General features: G+C 57.3%; 1 protein-coding gene and 1 pseudogene across 3 annotated transcripts; both read left to right on the top strand.

Moving 5' to 3' along the window:
- Positions 1 to 1,012: 1,012 nt before the first annotated feature.
- LOC128850141 (NEDD8-like) lies at positions 1,013 to 3,471 on the top strand (annotated as a pseudogene).
- An 813-nt stretch (positions 3,472 to 4,284) lies between these two features.
- On the top strand, positions 4,285 to 11,659 carry LOC128850180 (uncharacterized). Of its 3 annotated transcripts, XR_008447585.1 has the most exons (13): positions 4,285 to 4,392; positions 4,748 to 4,834; positions 5,622 to 5,701; positions 5,812 to 5,853; positions 5,950 to 6,079; positions 6,620 to 6,798; positions 7,525 to 7,590; positions 8,685 to 8,728; positions 8,849 to 8,950; positions 9,171 to 9,254; positions 9,942 to 10,045; positions 11,083 to 11,136; positions 11,593 to 11,659. XR_008447585.1 is itself a non-coding variant. In XM_054053168.1 (8 exons), exons 1-7 carry the CDS (start codon positions 4,330 to 4,332, stop codon positions 7,556 to 7,558), a joined length of 615 nt encoding a protein of 204 aa, XP_053909143.1. In that variant the 5' UTR covers positions 4,285 to 4,329; the 3' UTR covers positions 7,559 to 7,590; positions 8,417 to 8,445. The 3 variants fall into 3 exon arrangements, 1 of the variants encoding a protein (XP_053909143.1); XR_008447586.1 differs by lacking the exon at positions 8,685 to 8,728 and having other exon boundaries at positions 11,593 to 11,657; XM_054053168.1 differs by lacking the exons at positions 8,685 to 8,728; positions 8,849 to 8,950; positions 9,171 to 9,254; ... (1 more) ...; positions 11,083 to 11,136; positions 11,593 to 11,659 and adding an exon at positions 8,417 to 8,445.
- The last annotated feature ends 92 nt before the right edge of the window (positions 11,660 to 11,751 follow it).

Genomic DNA, 11,751 nt, shown 5'->3' with positions numbered 1-11,751 from the left:
CCATAAGGCGGTGGCCATCTTGCAGGTGGTGTGGCTGCAGCTCTGGGGGAGGCCCAGGGTGCGGCCGAGGTCCTCGACTGCCCTCGACCGTCTCTTTCCCGCCGGCGGCTCCACAGTCTTCAGCTATTGCCGGAAGCCTCAGGAAACCTTCCTTTTCGGGAACCTCTGTGCTGGGGCTGCTGCGAGACCCGGACAGGCGCGCAGCGCTTACCTGCAGGTGCCTCAGTGCCCCCATTCCCCCTCCCAGTCCCTCCCAGTGCCCCCATTTCCCCTCCCAGTCCCTCCCAGTGCCCCCATTCCCCCCTCCCAGTTGCCTCCCAGTAGCTCCCAGTCCGCAGGGCCCGGTGCAGCCGGAGTACGGGATAACCGTTCCTACGGGCGCTCGAAAGCCTCTACCACGAATTCCTGGAGCGGGTGGAGAGCACTCTGTCTCCCCCCGACCTGCCGAGGTACTGGGAAGACTGGGATGGACTGGGAGGGGCACTGTGGTGTTACTGGTCGGTTACTGGTCGGTTACTGGTCCCAGTTGCTCGAGGCCGCCTGGAGCCATGGTCCCCCCGGGCCCGACCCACGGAGCTGCCCCTGCTGATGCCGCATACCTCGGAGGACACCCGTCCGCCCGGTACTGGGAGCACTGGGAGGGCACTGGGAGGCACTGAGGGGGACTGGGATGGCAAGGGGGGGTGGGGTCTGACTAAGCCCCGCCCCCCCAGGGCCAGTGCCCCGCCCCTCGGCAGGAAGAGGCTCCGTCCCCTCCAGCCCCGGCACTGGGTGAGCACTGGGAGGGACTGGGAGGGGGGAATGGGGGTACTGGAGGGGGAATGGGGGCACTGGGAGGGACTGGGAGGGGGACTGGGGGCACTGGGGGGGCACTGGGAGGACTGGGAGGGGGACTGGGGGGCACTGGGAGGGGGACTGGGGGCACTGGGAGGGGCTCGGGGGCACTGGGAGGGACTGGAGGGGCACTGGAGGGACTGGGAGGGGAATGGGGGCACTGGGAGGGACTGGGATGCTCAAAACTACACCTCCCGTCATGCATTGCGCCACGAGGGGATTGGAGGGCGCGGGACTACAACTCCCGTGAGGCTTCGCGGCCCCTATTGGGCTGTGGAGGCTTTTGGGGCCGCGCGGGACTACAACTCCCGTGATGCTTTGCGTCCCTTGACCCCCCATAGCGGCGCTGTGGGACTACAAACTCCCGTGATGCTTTGCGTCCTATTAGCGGTGTATTGCGGCGCCATGGGACTACAACTCCCGTGATGCTTTGCGCTGCCATTGTGTACAAGCGGCGCATGGGGGGGGGAGGAAAGAGGGCTGAGGCGGCATTTCCGCTTCCGGTCTGAGGTTTGAGGAGGCGCGGGGCAGCCACGATGCTGATCAAAGTGAAGGTTTGGGGGGGGGTTTATTATGGGATGGAGGGGCTTGATGGGGTGGAGGGGGGTTATTATGGGGTGGAGGGGGGTTATTATGGGATGGAGGGGGCTTCTGATCGTTCTCTCTTTCCCTCCTCCCCCATTTTCTCAGACCCTGACAGGGAAAGAGATCGAAATCGACATCGAACCCACGGACAAGGTGGGCCCCTCCCGCCATCCCATAATATGACAGAGCCCGCCCAGCACCCCGCGACTCCTTTAGACATCCTAGTGCATCCCATAATAATAATAATTCGGGGAGGTCGCGGTGTACCGCGGAGCCCGCTCGCCATCCCATAATGCCTCAGGGAGCCCCTTTAGCGGCTTAGGGTTCCCCAGAGACCCTTTCTGGCATCCCATAAATACTCCAGAAAGGGCTTTGTTGTCCCATAAGGGCCTCGGGGGTCTCTCTGTTTAAAGCTTCCTTTCTCGTCACTTTATGCCTCGGGGCCACCCCCCCCCCGGGCCCCACCCCCCCCCCCCCCCCCCCCCCCGCCATCCCATAATAGCTCAGGAATTGCCCCCCCCCCCCCCCCATCCCATAATAGCTCAGGAATGCCCGCCATCCCATAATTGACACAGGTGGGAGCGGATCAAGGAACGGGTGGAGGAGAAAGAGGGATTCCCCCCCAGCAGCAGCGCCTGATCTACAGCGGCAAACAGATGTGAGGGGCGCCTGTGGGGCGCTATGGGGCGGCTGTGGGGCGCTATGGGGCGCTATAGGTCTCTATTGAGTGTGGTGGGCCTCTATGGGGCGGCTGTGGAACCCTATGGGTCTCTATGGGTCAGTTATGGCGCTCTATTGGGTATTGTGGGGCTCTATGGGCGGCTGTGGGGCTCTATGGGGGCAGCTATGGGTCCTCTATTGAGTGTTGTGGGCCTCTATGGGGCGGCTGTGGAACCCTATGGGTCTCTATGGGACAGTTATGGGGCTCTATTGGGTATTGTGGGGGTCTCTATGGGGCGGCTGTGGGGCTCTATGGGGCGCTATGGGTCTCCGTTGGGTGTTGTGGGTCTCTATGGGGCGGGCTGTGGCACACTATGTGTTTCTATGGGGCAGCTATGGGGCTCTATTGGGTGTTATGGGTCTCTATGGGGCGGCTGTGGAACCCTATGGGTCTCTATGGGGCAGCTATGGGTCTCTATTGGGTGTTGTGGGGCTCTATGGGCTCTATGGGGTGGTTGTGGAACCTTTTGGGTCTCTGTGGGGTGGCTATGGGCTCTATTGGTGTTTGTGGGTCTCTATGGGGCAGATATGGGGTTCTATTGGGTGTTGTGGGTCTCTATGGGGCTCTAGGGGTCGCTATGGGGCTCTATGGGACAGCTATGGGGCTCTATTGGGTGTTGTGGGTCTCTATGGGGCAGCTATGGGGCTCTGTGGGGGCAGCTGTGGGGCTCTATGGGGTGGGCTGTGGAACACTATGTGTCCCTATGGGGCGGCTATGGGTCTCTATGGGGTGGCTATGGACACTATGGTCTCTATGGGGCGCTATGGGTCTCTATTGGCTGTTGTGGGTCTCTATGGGGCGCTATGGGTCTCTATGGGGTGCTATGGGTCTCTATTGGGTGTTGTGGGGTCTCTATGGGGCAGCTATGGGGCTCTATGGGGTGGCTATGGGGCTCTATTGGGTGTTGTGGTGTCTCTATGGGGCGGCTGTGGAACACTGTGGGCTCTATGGGGCATTATGGGTCTCTATGGAGCATCTATAGGGTTCTATGGGTCTCTATGGGGCGCCTATGGGGCGCTATGGGGTGTCTATAAGTGGGGGGAACCTTAATGTGTGTGGAACCAAAGTGCAGGAGTGAGGGGGAAGGGATTGCAAGGTGCACCGAGCACATGGGGGGCTGAAAAGGCGGTTGCACAGGGGCAGATGAATGGGAGCAAAGACCCCACAACCCGATTAACCTCCCTCCCCAGGAACGACGAGAGACGGCGGCCGACTACAAGATCCAGGGCGGCTCCGTCCTCCACCTCGTCCTGGCGCTTCGCGGGGGGTTCGCGGCCGCGCCGGTGAGGATTCGCGCTGGCCGGCACCACGCGTCCCCCCCGCGCCGGTAAAGGGGCGCCGAAGACCCCCCGTCAAAAGAGGTTTCCCCCCCCCCCTTTTTCCTATCGCACGCGGTTGTAGTTAATAAAGGCTCTCGGTGACAGCGGTTGTGGCAGTGGGAATGGGGGGAAAGGGGTTCAAATGGGCCAAAGGGGCTCAAAATGGCGCAAAAGGGGCTCCAAAATGGCGCAAAAGGGGCTCCAAAATGGCGCAAAAGGGGCTCCAAAATGGCAAAAGGGGATCAAAATGGGCAAAAGGGGGCTCAAATGGGCAAAAGGGGCTCAAAATGGGGCAAAAGGGCTCAAAATGGGCTGAAAATGGGGCAAAAAGTGGATCAAAATGGGGCAAAAGGGGCTCAAAAGGGGCAAAGGAGCCTCAAAAGGGGCTCGAAAATGGGCAAAAGGGGCTCAAAAGGGGCAAAAGAGGCTCAAAAGGGGCTCAAAATGGGGCAAAAGGGGCTCAAAAGGGGCTCAAAATGGGCTGAAAATGGGCAAAAGGGGATCAAAATGGGGCAAAAGGAGCTCGAAAATGGGTAAAAGGGGCCATTTTGCCCTCTCTTTGCCCATTTTTCTCTCTTTTGCCCATTTTTGCCTTCTCTTTGCCTATTTTTCTCTCTGTTTGCCCATTTTTGCCCTCTCTTTGCCCATTTTTCTCTCTTTTTTGCCCATTTTTGCCCTCTCTTTGCCCATTTTTCTCTCTTTTTTGCCCATTTTTGCCCTCTCTTTGCCCATTGCCCCTTTAAGCGCTCCTTCTCGCCACCCCCCTCAGTCCCTCCCCGCTGCCTAGAGCGGCCGCACGAGGAACCGCTTCCGGCGCCTCTCGCGGCGCCACTTCCGGTTTCTCGGCGCTTCCCTTTCTGGCTTTCACATATGGCGGAGCTGGAGGCGCTGCTCGCGGCGCTCTTGGAACCGGACAATGCGGAGCTTCGACGGGTACCGGGACTGGGAGGGACTGGGAACGACTGGGACGGACTGGGACTGGGGATCGGGGTGGGGGTGGGGGGGGCGGGGACCGGCCTGGGGGCGCTTTGCCCGTTTGGAGGAGTTTCTGCCCATTTTGGGGTCTCTGGAGCCATTTTTGAGGTATTTGTGCCCATTTTTGGGGGTCTTTGTGCCCATTTTGGGGTTTCTGTGCCACTTTTTAGCGTCTTTATGCCTATTCCCCCCTCTCTTTACCCCCATTTCCACACTCTTTACCCCCATTCTCAGTCCCCCTCTACTCAAACCTGAGGAGGAGGGGGTCGATATTGGGGTCCCCCCCCCTCACTGTCCCTTTGTGCCCCCCCAGGCCACCCTCAGGCTCCGCGAGGCGCTCAAGGACCCCGAAACCCCATCCCGGCTCGCGGTGCTGCTCCGCCAGGCCTCCCAACCCCAGGTAACGAGGCTTTTGGGGTCCCCTCCCAGGCTTTGGGGACCCCCAAAACCCACTAACTCCCCAGTTTTTGGGTCCCCTCCTATGCTTCTTGGGGTCCCTGGGTCGATTTTTGGGTCGTTTGATGGGATTTGAGATCGTAGGAGGGGATTTGGGGTCTCTGGGTGGATTTGGGGCAGTTTGAGGGGATTTTGGGGTCCCTGGGTGGGACTTTGGGTCACCTGATGGATTTTGAGATCATAGGAGGGGATTTGGGGGTCTCTGGGTGGACTTTGGGGCAGTTTGAGGGATTTTGGGGTCCCTGGGTGGGATTTTGGGGTCACTTGAAGGGATTTTGAGATCATAGGAGGGGATTTGGGGGTCTCTGGGTGGATTTTGGGCAGTTTGAGGGGATTTGGGGGTCTCTGGGTGGATTTTGGGGCAGTTTGAGGGGATTTGGGGGTCTCTGGTTGGATTTTGGGGCAGTTTGAGGCGATTTTTGTGTCCCTGGGTGGGATTTGGGGTCACCTGAAGGGATTTTGAGATCATATGAGGAGATTTGGGGTCTCTGGGTGGACTTTGGGGCAGTTTGAGGGGATTTTGGGGTCCCTGGGTGGGATTTTGGGGTCCCTGGGTCGATTTTTGGGTCATTTGATGGGATTTTGAGATCATTTGGGGCAATTTTAAGGGGATTTTGGGTCCCTGGTGGGATTTTGGGGTCACCTGAAGGGATTTTGAGACCATAGGAGGGGATTTGGGGGTCTCTGGGTGGATTTTGGGGGCAATTGAGGGGATTTTGGGGTCTCCGCAGGTGCGTCAGATGGCGGCCGTGGTGCTGCGGAGGCGCCTTTTGGGGCGATGGAGGGGGACGGACCCCGAGCTGAGGGCCAGGTGGGTACTGGGGGGCACTGGGAGGGAAAAGGGGGGGCACTGGGAGGGACTGGGGGGGCACTGGGAGGCACTGGTTGGAACTGGGAGGCCAAACGCTGCCCCTCCTCCAGACTCCCATCGCTGCTGGCCGAAGCCCTGGATACCGAGACTGAGTGAGTTTGGGGGGGGTCTTTACCCCCGACCCCCCCAACTTTTACCCCCCCCCCCCCCAAAAAAAGCCCCAAACCCCACTGCCCCCCGCCCCCCAGGCACCCAGTAACGGTGGCACTGGCCCAACTGGGAGCACTGGTTTTGCGCCGGGGCGGGGAAGGAGCTTGGGGACCCCTCGGGACTTGGGTGACAGTGGCGGCGCAGGACCCCCGACCCCCCCGTCGCGAGGTGAGGAGCCCCCCCAGACCCTTAATTGCCCCCCCACACCCTTAATTGCCCCTCCAGGCACTCATTTGCCCCCCCAAAAGGAGGTGGGAGGGGGATTTTTGGGGAGGGGAGGGAGGCATTAATGGGTGTTTCGGTGCCCCCAGACCCTTAATTGCCCCCCCAGACCCCCCTTTGCCCCCTAAAATGAAATGAGAGGGGATTTTAGGGAGGGGGAGAGAGCATTAACAGCTGATTTGCCCCCCTCAGACCCTCATTTGCCCCCCCAAAATGAGGGGGGGAGAGGGGTTTTGGGGGGACAGGAGGGGGGTATTAATGAGGGTTTTGGGTACCTGTACCCCTAATTGCCCCTCCCACACCATTTGCCCCCCCCAGACCCCAATTTGCCCCCCCAAAACGACACAGGAGGGGTTTTTTAGGAGGGAAGGGGAGCGTTAATGATGGTTTTATCACCCCCAAACCCCATTTTGCCCCCCAAAATGCCCCAAAAAGGTTATTTTTGGTGGTCCGGGGGGGGCATTAATGCTGATTTTTCCTCCGCAGACGGCGTTGTTGGTGCTGAGCGCCGCGCTGGATACGGCCCCCGAGTCGTTAGCCCCCCACGCCCCAGCGGTAGCCACGCTGTGTCGGGGGGCTCTGGCTTTCGGGGGGCCCCCCCGACCCTCGCCTACGCCCTACGGGCTCTGGGGGGGCTGGCGGCCACCGTGGGGGACACCCAAACGGTGAGCGAGGACCCCAAAATACCGATTTCCTCCCCTAAATCACCCATTTTCTACCCCAAAACGCTGATTTTAGACCCCGAAATACGGATTTCCGTTGTTTCCCCCCAAAAAAATGAGAGATTTAGGACCCAAAATGTCATTTTTTGACACCAAAATAAAGATTTTGGGGCGTTTAATCCCCAAAACAGGGGGTTGAGACCCCAAAAAGTGGGGTGCGACCCCAAAATGCCATTTTTTCTGCCCCAAAATAAGAATATTTCCACAAAATAGCACAGTTAGGACCCAAAAAACGCTCGTTTTTCATCTCAAAATAAGGATTTTGGGGGTGTTTCCCCCAAAATAGGCAACGTAGCCCCCAAAATACCGCTTTTTTAGCCCAAAATAATGGCGTGGAGGGGTTTAAGCCCCAAAACGGGGGGTCGAGACCCCAAAAATGTGGGGGTTGGGCCCTCAAAACGTCGCTTTTTTCCCCTCAAAATAAGGATTTTGGGGCGTTTCCCCCCCAAAAAGAGGAGACTTAGGAGCCTAAAAGGCGATTTTTTACCCCAAAATGAGGGATTGATGGAGCCTGGGGGTTCGTTTCGCGCCGAACAATGCGTTTGGGACCCCAAAATGTCGCTTTTCTGCCCCAAAATGTCCGTTTTTTGCCCCTCTCCCCGGGCTCCTTCCCAATAAAAGCCACCCCGGACCCAAAAATGCCGTTTTTCAACCCATTTTCTCACTCAGGAGCTGCTGCGGTCGCTGCTGCCCGAGATCCTGACAGCGCTGAAGCTCCTCCTGGACGGCGACGAGGTGGGGGGCAGCGACTTTTGGGGTCTTTATGGCCGCTTCTGAGGTATTTGTGCCCATTTTTGGGGTCTCCGGAACCGTTTTGACGTATTTGTGCCCTTTTTTGTGGTATTTACAGCTATTTTGGGGGTCTTTACGCCCATTTTTGGGGTTTATGGCCATTTTGGGCCATTCTGAAGCCATTTTGGGGCTTTTCGCCGCCATTTTGTGTTTCTTTGTGCCCAATTTTGGTGGTTTTGGGCCTATGTTTGAGGTATTTATACCATTTTTTGGGGTCTTTGTGCCCATGTTTGGGTCTTTGTGCCCATTTTAGGGGCGTTTATGCGGTTTTTTGAGGGGTTTGTGCCCATTTTTGGTGTTTCTGGGCCCATTTTTAGCCTCTTTGAGCCCATTTTGAGGCTCTTTGCGTTGATTTAGGGTCCCTGTCGCCATATTTGAGGCCTTTATGTCCATTTTTGAGGTATTTGTGCCCATTTTTGGCGTTTCCGGACCCCTTTTTGAGTATTTATGCCCTTTTTTGTGGTATTTACAGCTATTTTGGGGGTCTTTACGCCCATTTTTGGGGTCTACGGCCATTTTTGGCCATTCTGAAGCCATTTGGGGCTTTTCGCCGCCATTTTGTGTTTCTTTGTGCCCAAATTTGGTGGTTTTGGGCCTATGTTTGAGGTATTTATGCCCATTTTTGGGGTCTTTGTGCCCATTTTTGGGGTCTTTGTGCCCATTTTTGGGGCATTTATGCGGATTTTGAGGGGTTTGTGCCCATTTTTGGTGTTTCTGGGCCCATTTTAGCCTTTTTGAGCCCATTTTGGGTCTCTCTGCGTTGATTTAGGGGTCCCTGTCGCCATATTTGAGGCCTTTATGTCCATTTTTGAGGTATTTGTGCCCATTTTGGGGTCTCCGGACCCGTTTTGAGGTATTTCTGCCCTTTTTTGTGGTATTTACAGCTATTTTGGGGGTCTTTACGCCCATTTTTGGGGTTTATGGCCATTTTTGGCCATTTTGAATCCATTTTGGGGCTTTTCGCCGCCATTTTGTGTTTCTTTGTGCCCATTTTTGGGGTCTTTGAGCCCATTTTGGGTCTCTTTGCGTTGATTTAGGGGTCCCTGTCGCCATATTTGAGGCCTTTCTGTCCATTTTTGAGGTATTTGTGCCCATTTTTGGGGTCTCCGGATCCCTTTTTGAGGTATTTGTGCCCTTTTTGGTCCCATTTTGCCCATTTTCAGTTGTTTTTTGCCCATTTTCCGTTGTTTTTCCCCCCCAGGATGGCGGTGCTGAGGCGCTGGAGGTGCTGGATGAGTTCCTGGAGGCCGATCCTGCCGCCGTCACCCCTCACCTTCGCTCCCTGCTCGACCTCTGCCTGCAGGTGACCCCCAAGATTTGGGGTGAATCCCTGTGGGTTTGGGGCCAAACAAAAGTCGAGGGGAACCAAAGTTGGGCGGAACCAAAGTTGAGGGCAACTAAAGGCGGGGGGGGAAGGAAAAAAGGGGGGCACCGAAGCGCCTGGGGGGAAGGGAATTGAGGGGACACTGTGTGTGGGGGGGGAGGGTGTTTTGGGGTGAATCTCAGGCATTTTGGGGTCGCAGGTGGCAGGGGATGAAGGTCGAGGCGACGCCGTGAAGGTGAGGGCCCTCGACACCATCACCTTCCTCGCCCAGAAGTGCCCCAAGGTGAACTGGGAGGGACTGGGAGAGACTGGGGGGGACTGGGAGGCACTGGGAGGGCTCTCGGGGTACTGGGAGGCACTGGAGGAGACTGTGAGGGGACTGGAGGACCATTGGAGAAGACTGGGAGGGGGACTGGGAGACATTGGAGGAGACTGGGGGGGGACTGGGAGGCACTGGAGGAGACTGGGAGGATGCTGGGTGGACTGGGAGGGCGCTGGGGGGTACTGGGAGGGGACTGGGAGACATTGGAGGAGACTGGGGGGAACTGGGAAGGTGCTGGGGTGGACTGGGAGGCACTGGGAGGGCCCTCAGGGGATACTGGGAGGCACTGGAGGAGACTGGGAGGGCGCTAAAGTGGACTGGGAAGCACTGGGAGGGCACTGGGGTGGACTGGGAGGGCGCTAAAGTGGACTGGGAAGCACTGGGAGGGCACTGGGGGAGACTGGGAGGGCGCTGAGGTGGACTGGGAAGCACTGGGAGGACGCTAAGGTGGACTGGGAGGGTACTAGTCCTTACTGGGAGATGTCTAACCCATATTGGGGTGAACTGGGAGGGCACTGGGGGATGCGGGAGGGTACTGGGAGGGCACTGGGCCGTACTGGGTGCTGTGGGGGGGCACTGGGGGCGTCGGCGGGGTAGGGGGTGTCGAACCAGTTCCTACCTGGTTTGTACTGGTCTGTACTGGTGCAGGCGGTGCTGCGGGGGGGCTGCTGTCCCCGCTGCTCCAGGGCCTCCTGACCCCCCTGTGCGCCCCCCAACGACCCCACGATGGCGCCCGGAACGCCGCCGCCAGGGTGCGGAATCACACCAGTTTGGACCAGTTTGGACCAGTTTGGGGGGGTTGGGGCTGAATTTGGGGGATTTTGGGCTGAATTTGGGGGATTTTGGGCTGAATTTGGGGATTTTGGGGGATTTTGGGGATTTTGAGCTGAATTTGGGCTGAATTTGGTATTTTTGGCTGAATTTGGGGGATTTTGGGCTGAATTTGGGGATTTTGGGGCTGATTTTGTGGATTTTGGGCTGAATTTGGGGGATTTTGGGCTGAATTTGGGGGATTTTGGGCTGAATTTGGGGGATTTTGGGCTGAATTTGGGGATTTGGGCAGATTTTGGGAATTTTGGGCGGATTTTGGGGGATTTTGAGCTGAATTTGGGGGATTTGGGGCTGAATTTGGGGGATTTGGGGCTGAATTTGGGGATTTGGGGCTGAATTTGGGTATTTTGGGCTGAATTTGGGGGATTTTGGGCTGAATTTGGGGGATTTTGGGCTGAATTTGGGGATTTTGGGCGGATTTTGCGGATTTTGAGCTGAATTTGGGATTTGGGGCTGAATTTGGGGGATTTGGGGGATTTTTTGCTGAATTTGGGAGATTTTTGGCTGAATTTGGGGATTTTTTTCTGAATTTGGGGATTTTGGGTGGATTTTGGGTTGATTTTGGGGTTGTGGACTGATTTGGGGGGATTTTGGGCAGATTTTGGGGATTTTGGGCTGATTTTGGGGGATTTTGGGCTGAATTTTGGGATTTTGGGCTGAATTTGGGGATTTGGGGCGGATTTGGGGGATTTTGGACTGATTTGGGGGATTTTGGGCTGATTTTGGGTCATTTCGGTCAATTTGGGGTCATTTCGGGCGATTTTGGGGTCATTTTGGGCGATTTTGGGGTCATTTTGGGCGGTTTTGGGGTCATTTTGGGCGGTTTTGGGGTCATTTTGGTCAATTTTGGGGTCATTTTGGGCGATTTTGGGGTCATTTTGGGGCAGATTGCTCTGTGTTTTGTGTGTCTCTGATTTTGGGGTGAATTCCCCCGATTTTGGGGTTCCTTTTCCTGCAGGTTCTGGACGCGTTGGCCGTGGGGCTGCCCCCCGAGAAACTCCTCCCGCAGCTGGTGGGGGGGCAGCGCCGTTTGGGGGGGATTTGGGGGTCCCTTGGGTGGATTTTGGGGTCATTTGAGGGGATTTTGGGGTCACTTGAAGGGATTTTGGGGTCCCTGAGTGGATTTTGGGGTCATTTAAGGGGATTTTGGGGTCCCTGGGTGGATTTTGGGGTCATTTAAGGGGGTTTGGGGGTCCCTGGGTGGATTTTGGGGTCATTTCAGGGGATTTGGGGGTCCCTGGGTGGATTTTGGGGTCATTTCAGGGGATTTTGGGGCCATTTAAGGGGATTTTGGGGCCATTTAAGGGGATTTTGGGGTCCCTGGGTGGATTTTGGGGTCATTTAAGGGGATTTTGGGGTCGTTTAAGGGGATTTTGGGGTCCCTGAGTGGATTTTGGGGCCATTTAAGGGGATTTTGGGGTCCCTGGATGGATTTTGGGGTTATTTAATGGGATTTGGGGGTCCGCAGGGGCCGCGGTTGGGGGGCGCGTGGGGCAGCGGGGGGAGCGGCGCCCGCCAAGGGGCGCTGTTGGCCCTGGGGGCGCTGGAGGGCGCCGGGACGATGCTACGGCAACGGTGAGACCCCAAATCCACCTCTTTCACCCCAAAACCGAGACGCGGGTGGGGG

Source organism: Cuculus canorus, chromosome 39 (genome assembly GCF_017976375.1).
Source record: "Cuculus canorus isolate bCucCan1 chromosome 39, bCucCan1.pri, whole genome shotgun sequence".
In the NCBI taxonomy this organism is placed as follows: Eukaryota; Metazoa; Chordata; class Aves; order Cuculiformes; family Cuculidae; genus Cuculus; species Cuculus canorus.
This window is presented reverse-complemented; position numbering and strand designations above follow the sequence as displayed.